General features: G+C 41.7%; 1 protein-coding gene across 2 annotated transcripts; it reads left to right on the forward strand.

Annotated features, from left to right (window-relative positions):
• The first annotated feature begins 662 nt into the window (after positions 1–662).
• On the forward strand, positions 663–19,180 carry RAD51C (RAD51 paralog C). Of its 2 annotated transcripts, none has more exons than XM_082493086.1 (9): positions 663–827; positions 1,955–2,213; positions 2,467–2,633; positions 3,651–3,784; positions 6,555–6,686; positions 9,005–9,071; positions 12,569–12,629; positions 15,210–15,270; positions 18,868–19,180. In XM_082493086.1, exons 1-9 carry the CDS (start codon positions 710–712, stop codon positions 18,967–18,969), a joined length of 1,101 nt encoding a protein of 366 aa, XP_082349212.1. In that variant the 5' UTR covers positions 663–709; the 3' UTR covers positions 18,970–19,180. The 2 variants fall into 2 exon arrangements, with proteins under 2 accessions (XP_082349212.1, XP_082349213.1); XM_082493087.1 differs by having other exon boundaries at positions 15,210–15,232; positions 18,993–19,180.
• The last annotated feature ends 999 nt before the right edge of the window (positions 19,181–20,179 follow it).

Raw genomic sequence — 20,179 nt, forward strand, 5'->3', positions numbered from 1 at the left:
GTCCCAAGGAGGACAAGGGAGAGGTGTCAACCAGGGGATGACAGAGACACAGAATCACACAGAGCCACAGGCTCCCAGGGGCTGGAAGGGACCTTTGGAGATCATCCAGTCCAACCCCCCTGCCAAAGCAGGGTCACCCAGAGCAGGCTGGACAGGAATGCATCCAGGCGGGTTTTGAATCTCTTCAGAGAAGGAGACTCCACACCCCCTCCGGGCAGCCTGTGCCAGTGCCCCGTCACCCTCCACACGCTGTTGGGTGTGCAGCCCTCCCTGACCAGAGGAAGGCAGGCCGCAGCCAGCCCCGTTCCTGGCTCAGGGCTGCCCAGGCCCAGCCACCCTTTGGCTGTTTCTGCACCCTTCCCACAACTAATACCCCCCCACTCCCCTCCCGGACCGCTCACCGTGCCACCCCCTGTCACCCCCTGTCACAGCGCGGCCGCCTCACCCTCCTCAGCGCCGCCCGCCGCCTCCCCAACGGCCGTGGCACGCGCTCGCGCGCCTCGCGCCTCTGCCCGCCGCGCATGCGCGGCCACCGCCGCCGCCGCCGCCGCCACCACCACCACCTTCTCCTTCTCCTCCTCCTCCTCCCCCTCCCCTCCCGCCTCGCGCGCGGCTGTGAGGGCGGTCCGCGCCCGGTGGGGTGGGCGGGGCCGGGCCCTGTGGCGGCCTAGCGCGGCCCGGTGGCCCCGGCAGCGTTACCGGCCCCGGCATGCAGCGGGAGGTGGGCAGCCTGCCGCTGGCCCCCGCCCTGCGGGCGAGGCTCGTCGCCGCCGGGTTCCAAACGGCGCAGGAGCTGCTGGAGACCGGCCCCTGCGGGCTGAGCAAAGGTACCGGCGGGGCGACGGGGTCCGGCGGGCCTGGGCGCCCCGCAGCCGCCTCACGGGCCTGTCCGCCCTCACACACACTTCGGGCGGGTCTCCTCCGCAGCCCTTCCCTCAGCCTTCCGCGGAGCTTTCGGCGTAGTTTATCGGCGAGGGTGGGGTTGGAGCGGCGTTTCGCGCGTTGAGGCGGTTGATGCACACGAAGCGGCTGCGGCAGATCATGGGGAGATCCCACCGAGACCGCGGCGAGGCTGGAGGAATGGGAGAAGGAAATTATTTGCTTTCACGTGTGCCTAAACAAGAAAAAAAATCCCAACCACACAACAAACCCCCACGATTCTGATAAAATATCTGTGTTACATCTGAGTGATGTAAATGGGATACAGAAAAAGAACCACCAGAGGATCCCATCTCTCTTCCTCCAGCTGCACGTGCTTTAAACAAAATAAACTGCTGTGAAATCATAAAGTTGCCTTTTTCAAGAAGTTAAAATAAGATCTGCACAGCCTTTGTAAGAAGTGTATCATGGTTTTGATTATCAGTAGTTTTATTATCTATGATAGTATGTGGTGATAGTTCTGCCTTGAAGATCAAAGTGTAGTAGCTAGATACTGACGGATAGGTGTGTACAAAGGTAGTCACACACGTATTCATAGGTATCTCCTCTGTGTTTCAAATCTAAAAATAATGCATAAGGTTCTTATCCCTGAGAATTCAGAGTACCATCAGTAGGTGTCACTGTCACTTACTAGTCTGCAACCTGACTTCTTTTACAGGACCTTATTTGCTTCAAATGAAATTAACGATAGCACATTCAGTGCAGAGTAGGTGGTTAGCTCTGCCAGATGTCATCCACGTCTATGAACAGCAGTTTTGATTTTCTTTATTTGCAGATCACTTACTGTCACCTGAATTCTGAACTCAGGGCATCATCGCTCTGAGTTCTTTTGAAAATCACATCATTAGTTCCAGAGATGTTGGCAAGCCGTGTGCATTGTTATACTAAAAAGATTAATATTTTTGTGTTACGCTGCAGAATGATCAGGTTCTGTCAAACGAATTACTTCTTCATACTTTAAATAAATCACTGTTTATATAAATAAGGTAGTGTTTCATGATTTTGACTCTTCTAGAAGTTGGAATCTCCAAAGAAGAGGCTCTGGAAGCATTACAGGTTGTGAGGCAGGAATGTCACGGGGATGCAGCAAGGACTCCTGGGGCGTCAGGCACCACCAGAAAGTGCACAGCGCTGGAACTTCTGGAAGAAGAGCAAGCCCAGGGCTTCATCATCACCTTTTGTTCAGCACTAGACAATATTCTGGGCGGTGGCGTGCAGCTAACAAAAATCACTGAGATCTGTGGAGCACCCGGTGTTGGGAAAACACAGCTGTGGTATTTTATTTTTAGATTACTTTTGTGCAACTGAGAATCACTTTTCTTTGTTTAGTTTAACTATGAAGAGAGTTCATTTTTCTTGTTGTCATTACTGCAATCTCTGATTCTTACACAGCATTATAAATATGATAATGGCTATCCTGCTTCCTCTTCCATGTATTCCTCAGCAGAAACATCACTTTAGGAGTAAGTTGGGAGGGGAGAGCATTGCGATGTAAATATTTCTCTTTTTTTCTCTTTCCCATGGCAGTATGCAGTTGGCAGTAGATGTACAGATCCCAGAATGCTTTGGGGGCGTAGCTGGAGAAGCCGTGTTCATTGATACTGAAGGAAGTTTTATGGTAGACAGAGTAGTGGATATTGCAACTGCCTGCGTGCAGCATTGCCAGCTTATTGCTGAAGCTCATCAAGAAGAAGGTACGTTGCTAAGTCGTTTCTTTCTGCCCAGTAGGCTAGGATCTGAGTGAAACTAAGTCTCGTAGGCTGCGGTTTTACATTTTGAGGGTTTCAGCAGCAGTGCTGGCTTAAGGAGTTCTTGCTGCCAGCCTTTCATTTCTACCTGTATGTATCATACCCTGAACTGCATCAGCATGTGGAGCCATGCTGCAGACTGAGCTCATCTACTTTAATAATAACTCTTTTTCTACGTGGTGATTTGCGGGTTTTTTAGGTATGTGGGGTTTTGGGCTTTTTCTTTTCTTTTTTTTTTTTTTAACACAAATCACTTTAATTATCGAATGTACTGTAAAACCCAAACACAACTCTGTCAGCAAAACTGAGGGATAATGTGCTGCAACGTAGGGGCAGGAAGAAAAGAGAAGAAGGAAAGAGAAAAAGAATGGCAGAATTTCTTAAGACAATGTTGCTGCTGAAATCCCATTTTGTAAAACTGTAGCTGGAATTCAGCTCTGCCATAAGGTCAGTATAGCCAGGTTGCATTTAATGAAGAGTTTTATTCTATGTCATCAGTGCATTGGGGATACTGACACGACTTTTGTGTTACTCTTAGAATATTTTATCCAGCAAACTTCTGTTTGAACAGCTGTAGAAGGACACCATATTAAATGAGCTACTGCCTGTACATTAAACAATGGATGATTAATAGTCACTGTTGTCCTCTGGTGGTGTTCTGGCTTGAAAATGATTTACTGGAAAAGTTCTTTTTTCAAAAATAAATTTTTCATTTTTGGAGCACTCCCTTGGAGGCTCTGGTGTATCTCAGTGCAAATGCTGAGATAGCATCTGCTCACCACCTTCTTGACTTTCAAGCCAGATGGAAGGTATGTTTCCCACACTCTTTACCTTGACTGTTTCTGGTTCTGGGGGTTTTGCTGTTGCTATATGTAGAAAGCATAGTTTGGTAGAGTGATGAAAGTAGCAATATGCTGGCACAGACTTCTGACTCATTTTACTCATCTATTTATTTGTTCTCAGATCATCTGAAAGCTTTGGAGACTTTCTCTCTTGAAAGTATCCTTTCTCACATATATTACTTCCGTTGCCGTGACTACATAGAGCTTCTTGCACAGGTCTACCTCCTCCCAGACTTTCTTTCGGAGCATTCAAAGGTAAGGGTTACTGCAGATTTACCAGAAGATATGACTCATCTTCACAGGAAAGATTTTCAGGGATACTAATCTGGTATAATGAGTAACACCTTAGTACCTTATCAGCTTGCCAGTGATATATTGACTGATGCTAGAGTACAAATGTAAAACTTGCATGTTTGTTAGCTTTTTCATTCCCATCCCAGTTACTCTTGAGAGTAATTTGCTTTTGCTCCCACTGCTGCCATCATCCTGAATCTCCACTTTCAGGTGAGGGTACTGGATCTATGTTGCCACGTATTGTTACGTTTCTATGAGCACTGGGTGCTCTGGGTGTGAATCATCACATAACTGCTTTACAAAACAGTCTCTGAGCCAGGTGTGCGTGTGATGACCATGATGCAGGGGGAGCAGAAAGGCCTAGTGCCATTTTTTTTGTCCTAGAAGATCACTGAGGACCAGAAGCATCCTGAACCATCTTGGCATCCAGCAAGTGAGTCGTCTTTCCAATACATCTTCTGTTGCTACAAGCAACCAGAGCCTGCAGCTTCACTCTTGGGTGGACTACAGCCAAAAAGTTTCCTAGTACCTAGTGTCTTAGTGAAATGCTATTGTAAGGCAGATTTTCACCACCTCCCTTCCAGACTTCTAGATTCTGCACAGCAGATCACTCCCTAACAGGATTCAGGGAAGATTACTTGTGCCTCATTCTAACAGAGTACAAATCAGTGTTGTTTAGTTAGATTGTCTTTTGCATATCATTTCCATTTTTGGAAGCTGTTATGTTCTTGAAAGCGCAGATGGGAGTCTTACTTTTGCTTAGTGTAGTCTGGTATTTCCCTTTCTCTGCCAGGTACTAACGGTGCCCTGTTGTGTTTGCTCTTGTGGAAAGTACACGGCTTCATTAGCACAGTTACATTGGGCTGCAGTTCTCTGGTACCATCTGTGCTGATTATCTGTGCTTGGCCTGGAGCCTGAAATACTGAAGGTTGCAGGAGAACCGTAAGACCGTCTGGTGGTTTCTTGGACAGGCTATAAGTGACTTGACAGATTGTTCATTGAGGTCCATCTCTCATTAAAATTAGTCTGATCCCTCTGTGCAGACCTGGAGCTGAGACTGGGACCACAGGAAACCTCCAGCTTTTAGGGAGGGTTTTGAGACATACATAGTTGTACAGGGCGTCACTTGGTAATATGATTTAGTTTGAGATCTTGTTAATAATATGAGAAAGACCAATAATATGAAAAAGACTGTGTTAGAAAATACTCTTGTCATAATAAACATAATTCTTTAAGGTCTAGTAGAGACAAACTGACATAGAGAAGGCATGTGTGCTACAAAGCTTTCTCGATATAGCCTACTTCTGAACACTTTGAGTCTACTTGTTTGCTATTTTATAACAAGTGCAACTGGGAGAAAATAAACTAACTTGCATCCTACCTGGACATACTCATCTGATAGGCAAGTTATATAACTATGTATAGATTCCTTTCTAGCATGAGTCATGCTTATACTGTTAAACTGATTGTTCTTAAAGTAAGAAAAATATGCATGAGGAAGATGTACAGGCTTATAGAAAAGAATTTGCAGGAAGGAGTAAAAATGAGAAAACAGAAGAATATCGTATTTGAATTCTAACTTTTTAATCTTCTTTTCCAAATTAAGATTTTTTTTTTTTTCAGTTGGAGACCCAGGGCAATTTCATAGAGTGAAACTTCAAAGTTTGCTGTAGGCTTGTATATTCCAATCATAAAGCTACTTCTCAGTAATGAGTTAAATCAATAATACAGAAAATCAGTTTTCTTGTGCTCTTTCCAATTTGTCGTCTTGTGCATTAATGCAAGAACTTAGGATTTGAGTGACATCTGAACATGCAGACACCGTAAGACTATCCATCTCCCTTCTGTATTTCAGACAAACTTGGGTCATCAAAACAGGTACAACAAATTAAGTTAGAATAAATCAAAATCCCAGGCTAATGTTTATATAGTGTCTTGAGGGTGATGAGCCAGCGGCAGCATTGTGCTCTAGCTTCAGCTAATGATTGCTACACAAGAAATAATTCAGCAAAGCAAACATCTTCAGGCAAGATAGACACTCGGCTCCATTGCATAGTGTCTGGAACGTCTTTGAGCATCTGTTAAAATCTATTCTTCTAAGATAGATCACTGATACGAGCCTTAGAATCGGAGGAGTTATCTTAACAGTGACTACAGGCAGCATGTATTCTAATTTTGGTTTGGATTTAATTGTGAGGGAGAAGGTGAAATAAATTAGTGTTTGTGGAGAGTTGAATGAAGTACAATTCTCATGTTTAGTGATTATTTTTCTCCAGCTTCTCTTCTGCAAGGCTTTAAGTCCAGCTTTGTTATTTTGTATTCCGTATCAGGTGCTGCAGAGGTAAGTCAGCTGTAAGTGAGCGAGCTCAGAAACTGGAAACGGTCAGAAGGGCAGCTCTGTGCCGAGTTAACTAGTGGGAGAGCTTAGTGCAGCGTTCTGTTTAAGCTACTGCAGCTCTGGTCTGAGCCAGTATCTATGCATAATGCAGAACTGCATTTAGCAAGGGTACTGGTGTGTTGGGAGCTTGAGGCTCTTTACCCTGCACTCTTGTGGAGGGCTGGTTGTCTCATATATTTATAGAGACAACAGGCGTTACTCTGACATCATGAAATAAAAGACTGTCATCACATTATATAAAACATTCCAGTGCACTTAAAAAAAGGTCTTACTGCTTTTTGTCATTGGTTTGTAGAATAATAAAGGTAGTTTTTCCTTTTCTTCTGTGTTTAGGTCCGACTGGTGGTAGTTGATGGAATTGCATTTCCTTTTCGCCATGACTTTGAGGACCTCTCACTTCGAACAAGACTTTTGAATGGTCTGGCACAACAGCTGATCATCATAGCAAATGATCATAAATCAGCGGTAAGTCTGGAGCAGGTTTAAATCACAAAAGATGCTACTTTGGAATAAATACATTACAAAGAATTAAGCAGATGTGCTTTGTGATTGTCTATAAATAGCAAAATAAAACTGCAAGAATGTCCTCTACATTCATAGAATCATAGAATCATCGTTCATGTTTGCCAGTTTGGTTAGTAAATATAGATGGATTGCACAGGCAAAACTGTTCAGGAGGAAAATTCCCAAACTTGCCAAAATAAGTAAAATTTGCATTAAAAGCATCCTGTGGATCTTAATTAAACGGTAGCATATCAATTTGCCATGCTGTTTTACATCATCTTCTTTAATGATTTGGTTGGACAAGGAACACTCCTTTGGTGACTTTTACCAACAAAGTGTGCGTATTACAATACATCAGAGTATTTAGCAGTTCCAACATAACTTTCCACTCTTCATTTAAAAATAAACTGCGATCTTAGAGGAGGAACTGTTCTTAGGGAGGAAAACCACTTTATCTGATAGTTTGGCTTGCTCTTCTGGCATCCATAGAGACCCATAGCTTCCTTCCTGGGCATTGTTTCTACGTCGTTTACGCCAATATGGAGGCCAGCAAATCTGCAGCCGCGTAGCCAGCAGATGGCACTCAGAAGCTACATCTGTTCCAGAAGTTGTTTTGGCAGCTCTTTTACAGCACAGAAAAGCATTGTTCAGGAATTAGAGCTTACACAGTCTCAAAATGGTGCTTGTGCCTGTAACTGTTTCCAGGTGACTTGCAACCTTGTCACCCACAACTCTTTTGCGCAATTGGCTTTTGTTCCTAACTGCTAAAAATAAGCCTCCCCTTGTGCTTCCTCCGATAGCTGCAGGAAGGGAAAGAGCACAGCTCTGCATTCCGCCTGGTTTAGGCGATTGGCCTTGCTGCTGAAAGCGTACCCTCCCTCTCGCCCTGACATGAATTATGAAGCTTCTTCCTGCTGGTGTGGGCACCAATGGAGAGGAATGTTATATGACTGCTTGATTTGCGCAGCCTCCAGTTTACTGAGTGCTTTCACTCATAAATTTGGTACCTGGTGACCTTGAACAGTAGCAGCTGTTATTGTACAGTCTTTTTTCCTTCGGTCAAGGGAAACACATTTCTATTGAACAAGTAAGCAGTTTAGTACAAACCCTTGCTAAATAAATACTTGCTAAAGAAGTGATCTGTCACAGAGCTTCAGAAATAATTTAGCTCAGAGTGGCCCTCTTGTTAGTTTTTGAGTTAGTTCCATGTAGCTTGCAAGCAGTCTAAATTCAGCTTGCGTGCCAGAGATTGCTGTTGGGCAGCAAAGCTGGGCAGTCTGAGTGCTCTAATATGGTAGGAAGTAAGGTCCTTTAGTTTCTCAGGCTGAACTCAGTGGGTTGTGCTAGGATGTCCAGACCAGCCCTTCTCCAGCAGTGAGGTGGGGAGCCTGTTCGAGCTTTTACCATCCATAAACCAGGAGTTACTTCTCTAAAATACGCAGTCTATGTCTTGGGGCTTTCAGCTATGTGAATGTTTTGGTGTGTGCTGAGTGGAATTGCTTACTCTAGCACACTTTTCTAACTGTTCAAACAAGATTCGTACAAGCATGTCAATGAAAACCCCTAGGGTTTAAGATAGGTACAATTTTTTATTTTTCATTTTTAATCAACTTTGCAATTAATATTCCTGGCTCTTTTCTGTCTCACCCACCCCCACTTCTACCAGGGATCTAACCTAGACTGTCTGTGAACCTCCTACGAGTGATTCTTGCTGCGAAAACACTCCCCCGCTCTGTCTGTTCACTTTCATTCTGCTTTGTATTGTACCCACTTGCGCATTTTTAGACTACAAGGTGCAGAAATTCTGTTAATCACTAGGTTTATGCATGTTTTGAGCAGCACCACTGAGTTCATTTATGCCACAGTGACTGAAATCTATCTCTTCGCAGAGGGCTAGTACAAGTCACGTGCACCAAAATACAGATCCAAACACTATTTAGTACAAATACGGTGGAATATACAAGTTGTGTAGAGTTTGCATCCCTTGGGAATGGAGAAATTTAGGTTTCTTTAAAGTCTTGAATGAAAGAAATCTACTTTCAATGCAAATTGAAAATGCATTTTGCAGGGTTTTCTTGTTTTGTTTCAGCTATTGAGAAAGGATGAGACACCTTTACAGTTCCTTCTTGTTAACACAGAAGCTTCATTACAGTAGCAAGAGTTTTGCCTAAGTAACTACTTTATTGGTAAAAGCTTTTTGAAAAATCTCTCTCTTCCTTCCCACCAGTGTGCTTCTTTTCTGAAGATTTTCTTGTTTGTTTGCTTGTTTCCTCTTTTAGGTAGTTCTGACAAACCAAATGACGACAAGGATTGGACAAAGCCAGTCCACTTTGGTACCTGCTTTAGGTAGGTGTTTGGCTTGTGAGTTGAAAACTGAGTTAATCTTCAAACATATGACTTCCTTTCTTTTGGCATCGTGTACAAAGAAAATGAAATTGTTTGCTGAATTTCTGCAGTGTACCAGAATCTATGGTGAAACTATTAGACCCGTCTGGAACTGCTAGCATTGTGGAACTCTACAGTACTGCTTATCTGTGTCAGCATCGTAATTATAATTCTTAACTCAAACATAGTGTGCAGATTAGAGTCCTGGTTAGATTTTTGAAAAGCGATTACAAATATTTTTAAAAGTCATGACATTTTCAGATTGCAGAAACTCACAGACTGAGTGTTGCCATTTTTTTTTTTTTTTTTCCTTTTTAACCCAAAACTTTTAATTCTGAACTTGATATTAGATCTATCAGTATTCCTTCAGATGACTGAATCACCCTTTATGGGGAAGCAGTAGGTACTAAGAACTCTGTGCGTAACTAGGTTTTTAGACGTGCAGCTAATGTATTGCAGCCTTCCCTGAGGATCTGAGGCTGAGGAGTTGCTTCTGTTCCAGCCGCAGCTGTGTCAGCTAAGGAGGCCACTACCCCTGCAGGAGGTCATTGCTGCATCCTGTGTGCTCCTGAGCTGTTTGACTCCCAATCCGTTTTTGCCAAAAGTGGGCCCAGTAAGCTTGAGCTGTTTAAATAATAAGTAAACCTCTGATGAATCAGGTAACTCACACTGAAATTGGCTAGTGAAGGATCGTGCAAAAAATGTAGGGACGGACCTGGTGGCAGTAAACCTCTAGCAGGAATGTGGTGATGAACAGGTTAAAGCACAGCTTAATGGTTGCACACCTCAGACTATGCTGTGATTTCCTAAATTCACTGCCTCTCCAAAACAGTTTAAATTGTTTATTTTGCCATTTCACTTGAACACGTTCCATTAATTATTTGCAAAGGCGTATTTATTTGCTGCATAGCTGGAACTCTACATGTCCCTCTCTACAGTTATGATGCAGAGGGAAGTTCTGTGTGGGATCCTCAGCTACAGCCTGCCCATAGTGAGTTTAAGTGTTTTTTACCGGCTGCTCCTGTAATGAGCAGAGTACCTTATATAGATTCTTCTGCTGCGGTCACAGGGGAAAATAGAGGAGTTCTTCTGAAGTAGAGATTTTGACAAATTAAGAAAAAGCTCAGCTTTAAAATCTTATTTCAGGTTGTAACTTTGTATTATTTCAGATGCACTTAAAGGGCACAGATTCTCAGTCCACAGCTTCATTTTCTGTGAACTAAGTAATTCCCTTGTTCTGGAGGGGAGGGAGAAGAAGGGGACGGTACAAAGGCAAAAATGTTCTCAGTGTCTGTACAGGCATTGAACCATTTAGCACAGATGTAAGATAAAGTGAACAAATACAGACCATCTCTTTCAAGAATGAGAAGAATGTGGAATTTTGAGCTGTGCGTGCAGATAAAGACCCAGCTTCTGGTTTCTGACCCTTTTTGTAATTTTTGCTTCTTGCTCTCTGATGTATTATTTTTGGCAGCCTTTCTGGCTACAAACTCAAGTAAAGCTAATAGATGCCACCTTTTTTTTAATAGCCAGAGCTATTTGAGAGCTGTTGTGGTTATTGAGTCATAGGGACAGCAAAGAATGTGAAGACATTCTGAGTAGGTTATAATTCAAAGATACCATGTATTGTCTTGCGCACATTTTCTTTTACAAACATTCAATTTGACATAACCTGATATTGCCCTGTGATTGTGACTCTCACCAGAATGTGTGTGTAACCACACAGTATTGTTAGACTGAGTAGTGTGTACTCCTGCAAAAATGAAAGTTTGTACCAGTTGGTAAAATGTTTAAGCTAAGAGATAGTCCCCTCATCCTAAGCAGCAATACTTTGTTGAGCGTTTCAGAGTGGTACAAAGATGCAAATTTATTCTGTAGACTCGGTGCAAGTACTGAGCTGGTGGATTACAAGGTGGTTTTTACGACCCACTCTGAAGGGATGCCATTTCAACAGTCTCATTGTATTGGCTAAAGAACCTCCTGCTCCTCCATGGTTGGTTGTAGCCAAAGGAACTATTGAGGGGAGGGGTCAGCAGCAAAACCCCAAGTAAAATCAATCCTATTGCCTCTTCTAAACAGGTTTTTCTCCCATCGATTGGTAAGCCTGAGAGACAGCCTTTTCTAAGATTTCACAAGTGCATTATTCTCTAAACCCTTATTCAGCTTCCTAGCAGAAGGGAAGTTCTTAATTATGAAAAAAAAAACCAAACAAAAAAAGCACAGATGCTGCAAGGTATTAAGTCAAGAGCTTTTCGAAGGGGACAGCTTTCTTTCCCACTAGTGACAGCTAAGCTGGGTGTTCCTAGACATTTCTACTGGATATATTTAGAAAGGAGGTCAAATATTAATCTGCAGCCAGTTTAACTCAGAAATATATCATTTTACAGTAGCATTTTTCTCTCATATTTGATACAGTTGGAAACATTCTGTTGTGGAATTTGTACCCATTGTAAAATGTGTTTTGATCTCTGACTCGGAACCGTATCTGATAGCCAAAATCTTTAATCTCAACTTAGATATAGTGGAGCGAGTTCTGGCAGGATGCCTAGAGGGTCAATGTTTTCATTACAGTTGAATCGTTCTTTTTCTTCTCTGTGCTATAATGAATGCCGGAGCACATGGGGTGTGTGGGGCTGGTGACATGATGGAGACCAAGAAGCGATTCAGGAGTTATGGGGCTGTGTGCAGGTGAATAGGAGAGGCTTGCAGCACTGAACCAAAATGGCTGTTTTAAAATGCAATCCATCTTTGGACTACTGACTGTCTCCTGGAATAAACAGAGAAAAACACCCAATAAAACTGTCTATAAATTGACTGAGCCTGTGGTCAGGTGTGAACTGAAACAGTAGGACTGTTTCTCCTGACATAGGATAGCAATCCGAACTTCATTCTCTCCTCCCACCACCCCTCCGCCCCTTGATTTTGGTTGTGTTCCTTTGCATTTTGCTGTCAGAAGCAGAAGACTGCTTCAGGGGCCCTTAATACTTTAATAATCATTGACTTTCTCCCAAAGCTTGTATCCCAAAGGGAGTGATGTTTGCTCATAATTATGCCTGAGAGACAGAATATTGCAATTTTGAAGTAGGATTTAGACATACTCACTAGACTTCTTCAGTAGTAATTAGAAATATCTTTTCTTCCTGCTGCCTGTTTTCAAGATTTGTCTAGTACCTGTCATTTATTAGGTGTATATATCTACAAATATGGAAGTATTGCGTCCAGCTTTCTATAAAACATGCTGTGAGTACAGAGGTTATTAATTGTCTCAGTATATTTGATAAACTAGTTGTGAAATCCTTGCACGTACGAAAAAGATGTGATCCATTACTGCAAGGAAGGTATATACGTTTTTATCATGGGGTGTTTTTTGGAAGACTTGTCTAATTTCAGTTCAGTTTACTGACGCTGCTGCTGTTATAGGAGATAAATAAAATGGCTTGTCGTTTTGTGTCATCCAGGAGAAAGCTGGGGACATGCTGCTACTGTCCGTTTAATCTTTCACTGGGACAACAGTCAGAGGTAAGTGAAAATGTAGGCCAGTAAGGTACATAATAACACTGACAAGTGTGACATTTGAGAGTCTCTCTCAGACTGGCCCTAGTGGCCAAGCAGGGATTTGAATTTGACTTCTGGCCTTGGTCTGCCGTGTCCCAGGCCACCGGGGCTGGGCCACCGGAGCTTTCTAGTTCAGCCTAAGACAGTGTGGGCGGAACTGTCATGCTCCTCCTTCTCACCGTGGTCAGCTTGCTGCAGTGCTGTACTTTCTGACAAGATGCCTTGTCTCATCAAAATAGATTATCCTCATGGCACTTGCTCAGACAGAAGAATTTAGGATCTGGTGGCTAAGCAGACAATTTTTTTTACTATCTGCATTTTGTAAGCAGGGAGTAGATTTTCCTTGCTTCAGTCTTTTAGGCCCCAGTCAGTACAAAGCCGAAGATGCCAAAGGCAGCTTTCCAGCTAGATGGGGATTCTCAGGAGGACAGACTGTAGGGCTACTGGCCCCTGAGCCTCAGTGGCAGCCAGCGGACCTCTCTGCTTTTGAATGCAGCAGGATGGTTCTGCAAAACTGGGCAGCCGTGCGGATTCCAAGTGACAATGGCCTGCAGAGAGGTAGAAAGATAGCTGCATTTACTCCCGATGCAGAGCTGACCTGTGGAAGATGATTTTAGAAGCCCGAAAGAATGAGGATGACCCTTCTAAAACCAGTATGAAGTTCTGATTGTTGCAGTATCTTTTCTGTTTCCTGGTTCTTTTTTTCCCTCTTCACTGTATTGCAAGCTCATTTCTCTTTCCCGGTCAGTTAAATTTATCTTGTATATAGTATCACAATGCAGCAGCTTGAGATTAAGAAGCCTTGCTTCTACTCCATAATCTTTTGCAAACAGCAAACAAAAATGCTACTGGAATGTTGTTGTGCATAGTTTTGCTTGTTAAACTTGAAAGAGAAATGCAGTGACAATTTCTTGTGGAGTTTTGTTTTTTAAATTCTAAGTTTGAAGGCAATGCAGAATGATTACAGCAGGCTGTTTAATTTGGTATTAAATTAACATCACTGATTAGTTAATAGCCTTTATAAGACAGAAGTTGCATCAACATAATGATTGCAGAGGGAACAAAAGTTAATTTCAAAATTAAAGAGCTTTTTTCTTCTGCAACACAGCAAAGAAGGTCGTGGATACAGGTTCCAGAAAGCAAGCCAAAAATAGACAAACATGTTTTATTTACTGTTCCAAATATGCAGCTGATATGGAGCGGGCCTGCAGAAGCATAGCAATTCCAATTACAACTGCCTGTCTTTAATGAACTACCTATACCTGATGATCCATCCTGCTTTTGTTGTTTTGATATTAGGTTATGGAGGCACAAAGATGACCCTTTGAGAATCCATTTGCCTTTTTGAAAAAAAAATAATTGTGCTTTGGTCAAATATGATACCTGTCTTTTTCTTCCTCTCTACTACTTAAAATGTCAGAGCCTAATTATAAGGGTTCTCATTGCTGCAAGGAAAGATCCTGTTGAGTCAGAGGCATGCAGCAGAGCTCCAGCTGAGTGCTGTAAAAGCATGGACGATGCAGCTTCAGATTTAGGCTATTTTGTAAAGTATAACCCACCAGTTAAATGTTCTGAGGAATTCCCTTTGTAGCTAATACGAAGTGGCAGTGTTCCTCAGGCTGTAATTACGTGCTCTCTAATAGAATGGCACCTCAGGGAGGGAAAAAAAAACCCAAAAATAATTAACAGGATCTTTGGCAGGGTGTCTTGATACAGAGAGCAAAACACTTCCTATATTGGCTTTACCTAAATGTAAGTTTTGGGAAGGGGGGTATGGCACAGACTAGCAGCCCTGGGACTGGTTGAAAAATCCCTTGCTTTTGAGCTGCTTTGCAGTCTTCTATCTGTATTATAGATCTTCTAACTATATTGTTATCTATAATACGCAAGCATATTATTGGGCTAGGTGCTCTATAAGCACAAATCCAGATGCATTGCTGAGAGTCTAAATGCACAAAATCAAGGAAGTCTTAGAGGAGAAATATAAGGGAAACAATTTTCTCAAGGTTGTACTCTACGTCAGTGGCAAGGTCAGGCTTATAAATAGAACATCTTACTCTCATTCTCCATCCACTAGGTTATATTGACAGGCTTCTGAAATCTCTAGGAAAAAAACTTCTTTGAAGTAGTTGAATTCTTGAGGGTATCTCCCAGCTTTGAGAGGTCAATGAAGAAATGATTGCTTAATGGAGTAGGAGATAATTGTGCTCAAAACCCTTTTTGTTTGCATTTTAAGAAAATGGCATTTGGAATTAATTCATAATGAATATTCTTCCAAAAACGTGATCAAATACTGTGATGAAACAAGGCTAATTAATCATTCACTCTTTTTAGTAGGTCTACCTTGTATTTGAGCCGACAGGTCACGTAAGGATGGGAATTTGATATCCACAGTTGAAATGACCTATATGAAAATACATACATAAGAATTCCACTGGCCATCTAACCCATGTTTGTGGGAAAACTTGGGTCTGATCATTCGGTTACTTGGAATTTTTATTACTGTATTCACTAATCATAATTATCTGGTTTTTGTTTAACCAGGTTGGCAACGTTGTACAAATCACCGAGTCAGAAGGAGTCAACCATACCATATCATATTACAGTTAGTATTTCTTTTGGGATGGAGGTAAAGACGGGAGCAAACTGTTACCCATAAAGGAATTTTCAGACACATAGACAAATCTGAGAATGCCGTTTGTGTTCTTCGTGTTGCCTTTCAGTTGCCTTCTGAAGGTAACCAGTAACACTGGGATGTCTCCAGGTTTATGAGCATTTTTCACCTTTTCTCTTTAGAAAAATGACCCAGCACATTAGTCCTCTTTAGAGTTAAAACATTTTGATTTCCAGATCAAATTTATAGGCAGCCCGTCCCCATCTGTTCTTCTGCTAGTACTGCTTATTTTGTCTGCCCTTGATGTTAACTTTTGGCCTAAGTGCAATTACAGAGAACAATCATGCACTGTCTGAGCCTTCATTTTGGGAGACTTGAACAAGCCAAGCTGTTTTCTCCCTTGTCAGGTAGGTTGTTGTTTCCCAAGTGGCTCTTGTCTGCATCTGTTCAGCTGACTTTATCTTTTTAGGACAAGGGTGACCAGAATCATACATGGTATTCCAGAGGTATCACCCGTGCTTTGTGCCATGCATATTTCCACATCTCAGCTCTAAGTGCATTGCCTGATATAACCTAGGTTGTATTTATCTCTTTCATAGCTCCATCCTACCGGTAACCCTATCACCAGCCCAATATACACAGATTTGTCTCTGCTGTCACTGTTGTATGAGGAGCTTCCAGCTTATGGCTGGAGTCCTTATTCATCCCTAGTTAAATCCTGTGATTATTTTCTTTTGTGGAGTGCTTAGATACATATTAATGAGAACACATACCATCTAAGCTGTATCTAGGTTTAAAAAAACCCCACCACTCGACTCTTATATCTTCAAATGTCAGATACATAGGTACATGCCGTAACTATTTGCTGTGTGTCCTCATGGAAACACGTTGCCATAGCATTTCCTGCAGATTTTAATGCTGCCATAAGCTGAGATCTTCAAACTATTGAACAGAAATCAGATTTTTTAAAATCCTGAATGTATTCACCTGCACAGAAGAAATACTACAAATATATATATATATTCTTCGTTCTGTAAAGACTGGAAGGGTAAGTGGGACTACGTCCCAAGGTTGTTTGGATCATGTGACGTGAGTGTGCAGCCCTTTCTCTCCAGCTGACAAACAGATGGATTTTATCTTAGACAGTTTAATTGCCTTTTCCTTTCAGTTTTATATCCATCATAAAACAGCTATGCTGTCTTCTTCTGTGTGAATGCACACAATCTTGAAATACAGTTGAGAGTGTATCCTAATCAAAGATTAGTTAAAACTTAAGATTATCCCTGTGTTTTTTTCCCTTTAATCCTGTTGAGCTGCTTCAGCAGACGGTTTCTGTAAGTAAAAAATGTATTATCCCTGCTTCTTTCATGAAATTCAGATCTGATGGTAACAGTCTGCTGTTATCATTTCTCATTCCCTTCGCTGTAGCTTAACTGGAAGATGTAAATACATGTTCAGTGTTTCCAAATCTGATCTAGCACGTCTATGTATAGCCATCATACAAAAAAAGATAATTAAAATAATAACAAATTCCTCAAGCCTAGATCCTCAAAGATGTTCAGGCTTATGCAAATTGGTACCACTGACCAACTGGCTGTTCAGTGCCTGTAAGCCGATGGAGCAGCATGTCACTTAGTGACCAAGCTCTAGTTCTTGTTCAGCTGTGTCCTTTCCGGCACACTGGCAAGTCGGTCACCAGTGAGCAAGTGTGGAAGCTGTGGAACACCTATCAAATGAAATAGAGTTTCTTTCACTGGCTGATAAGGATACATTCTTAAATGCAGAGTATGGAAATGTAAATTGATTTATGCACAAGGGAGTAAATAGATCATCTGATTCACCTAAATTTTCCAGGTAACGTGACCTGATTATTTGATCGTGAAAGACAGAGAGCCAGGACCTATATTCTGGGTAGGAATTGTCAGTATTTCCCTGAACTGTGGAGGGTCTGCCAGGCCTCCCAGCAATGGGAATACTGCTCAAATAATACAGCCATCTACCTTTGTCAGTCTTGATGCAGTCTGTAGACCCCAGAAGACATTAAAGTACACCTCAAAATACCATAGACTTCGTAGGTCCAGTGAGCCTTTTTAAGCCTTAGTTCTGTTAGCTATGTTCTCTCCGTCTAAAAACCACTAACAGGCTCCACAGATATATATAAAATTCTTGTATTTTCCAGGGGCTATGCCCAGAAGGTACATTCCTTTAACTAAATGCAAAACATCCATACTAAGCAGCCTACTTTATCGTGTTCTGGCCTTTATAAGCATCGGAATGCTTTCGCTGGGAGTCTAGTGTGCTGGATTAAGTGGATTCTTGGCTACAGATCCACCTTTGTGCCTAAGGGAAATGGCAGAGATTAGATGCAAGCAGCAGTGAAACACTAAACTTGAAGATTCCCCATTACGCTATTTAGAATAACACTTGAGTTGCTTATAATAGCAGAGGGACTGCACAAATGCTGCCCTTGTGGCACCTCTTGCGTTTGTTCCTTTAAAAACATAGCAGTCTGCATGAGGTGAGGCATTTAGAAATAGAAATACAGAGATGGGAAACTTAAGCAAAACATTTTGATGGAGTAGTTTTGTTTGGTTTGGATTGATCTTGGTGTGGGACACACTGGCATTTTAGAAAAGACACATGTCTGATAGGGATTCTGCCCGCTTTTTCACACTGCACCAACCTAAAATGTCAGCTTTTCTGAAATGTTCTCATCCCTGCCTTGTCTCTACTTGAGCATTTAGGATCCCCAAAGCAATTTCTTTTTCTGATTAACCCCTTTTCCTCTCTAAGTCTGCACTGCGGTGAGAGTCTTCACCGAGCTGTCAGCAGTGCTCCCTGCACAGCATTTGTCTGGAGATGGGAAGACAGGCAGTTGCAGGCTTCACGTAACATCTCGGTATCTCCATCTGCATTGATGACATGTTTAACTGATTTTCCAGATCTTTCATATTTTAAAATCTTCTAAAATCATTAAATTGTGAGCCAAGGTAACAGAAAATACGAACGGTACTAAGCCCAATAGATCACTTTAAGCTTTCTCCTGAGTAGCAGCATCTAGTTTTCACTTCTACATTTAGTTTTTGGCAGTTGAAGGTTCTCATCCCACTGCATCCCATGAATTACTATGCTGGGGCAGTCCTTGCAGTCTAGAGACTGATTCAGAGATGCTGTTCTCTTAACAGTGTCTCATTGATGTTTTCAGTTCATTAAGTAGATACATGAAACAAAAATATCCTAGGTTTTAGAGATTCACGGTTTTATTTCTCAAAATGACTGAGGCAATTGATGCAGTTGTCTCCTTTCTTCTGTGGGGGCTCAAATAAGGGCTGAAGGATTTGGCTTTTAATTTATTTAAATAGGCAACGTAAGTTAATTTACAGAGAAGCACTGCTTTGAGAGAGTTATTATTTGGGAAGTGTGTTGAAAAGCTTGCAGTTCTGAGCTTAGCCCGGTCTATAAACATTCTGTGGTCGCTCATTTAAAATAAATGACAGCATCATACCTTACTCTGATCTTCTGGGAACTAGTTACTCATGCTTTATATCCATAGAAGTGTTATCACATGATTTTGCTTATATGTTACAGTCTCATGGCTTCCGAGATGTGCAGCCTCCAGCTGTCACTCAAAATGCAGAAGATACTGAAATGAACCCTCGCAAACGGCCACGGAGAGAAGAGGAAAAGTAATAGCGATTCAAAAGTTGAATGTTAAAAAAATGTGTGCTACATGAGAACAGTTGTGTAGTGAATATGCAACCAAACGTAGCCTGAGAGACTCTAACATAAATTCTCTGGACATTGTTTTAACATTAAGACTGCAATATGCAAATTTCTGTCGCAGGAAATTCCTTTGTGTATGGCATAATTTTACTTTTATAATAAAAATCTATGTTTTCTATAACAAGAGGCTTTAGCTTTTTTTGGGGAGGAAGAGAATACAACTACTTCTTTGGGTAAAAAAAACATCTAATACAGTACATTTAATGATACAGGTCTTGATCACTCATCTGGTTTTCTGTGTATCTGAATTTTAACAAGGTTTCACACAGCAGTCTGCTCACATGCCTCAGACCAGGGCAGAAGGCAGTGGAGCTGCTGATGGATGCTTTAAGATAAATACATGCCAAAATGCTCTGCCAGATTGGGGCATCAGCCCTCACCTGCTGCAAAGTCCTTGATCAAGGACAATCAAAGCACTGTTTTGAACTTCTCATTTATCTTGTAGTGGTAACAATAGAGATGAAAGACTGGATCTGAAGGACAAAAGATTTAATCCAGCATGGTAATTCTATGTTCCTTTCTTAGTAAGAATATTTTACCATCACTCTAAGCTTGAACCAAACTGCTGCATAGTCCTTAGCTGCCATGTTCTTTTACCAAAGCACTCGGAGTGAAGATTCTGTAATAAGAATCTGTTTTGTTTGTGGCTTTAATAAAGAGGAAACCCAGGCTTCTTAGACACAAGCAATGTATTAGCAGCTCCAGAATCTGAACCAAATGAAAGAATGAATGTACACTGAAAATACAGCAGGGATTTGTCCTCTTTTTATTAAGAGGAAACAAATCAATAAGATTATTAGAGGAGAAGAAAGGTACTGCAGTGCAAAATAGTAATTACTTCAATTATGAGAAGTGTTTGTCTGTACACATGCACACATATGACCCCCTTTCTGGCATAGTGCTCAATAAAGTTATAGCTGAGGAAAGTCAGCCAGCAGGCTAAACGCAGAATTCAAGTTGTGGGAGCCACTATCTTTAATTTTTAATTTAGTAACACTAAACTGACTTTGCCTTGAAACAAAATTCAGTGCTGAATCTGAGTCACAAAACCTCTGTATTCAAAAAGCTGCAAAAAAAAGTGGCAGTGATTTTTGCATTATTATAGCGTTCAGATATA

Source organism: Vanellus vanellus (genome assembly GCF_965231255.1).
Source record: "Vanellus vanellus genome assembly, chromosome: 19".
Taxonomy (NCBI): Eukaryota; Metazoa; Chordata; class Aves; order Charadriiformes; family Charadriidae; genus Vanellus; species Vanellus vanellus.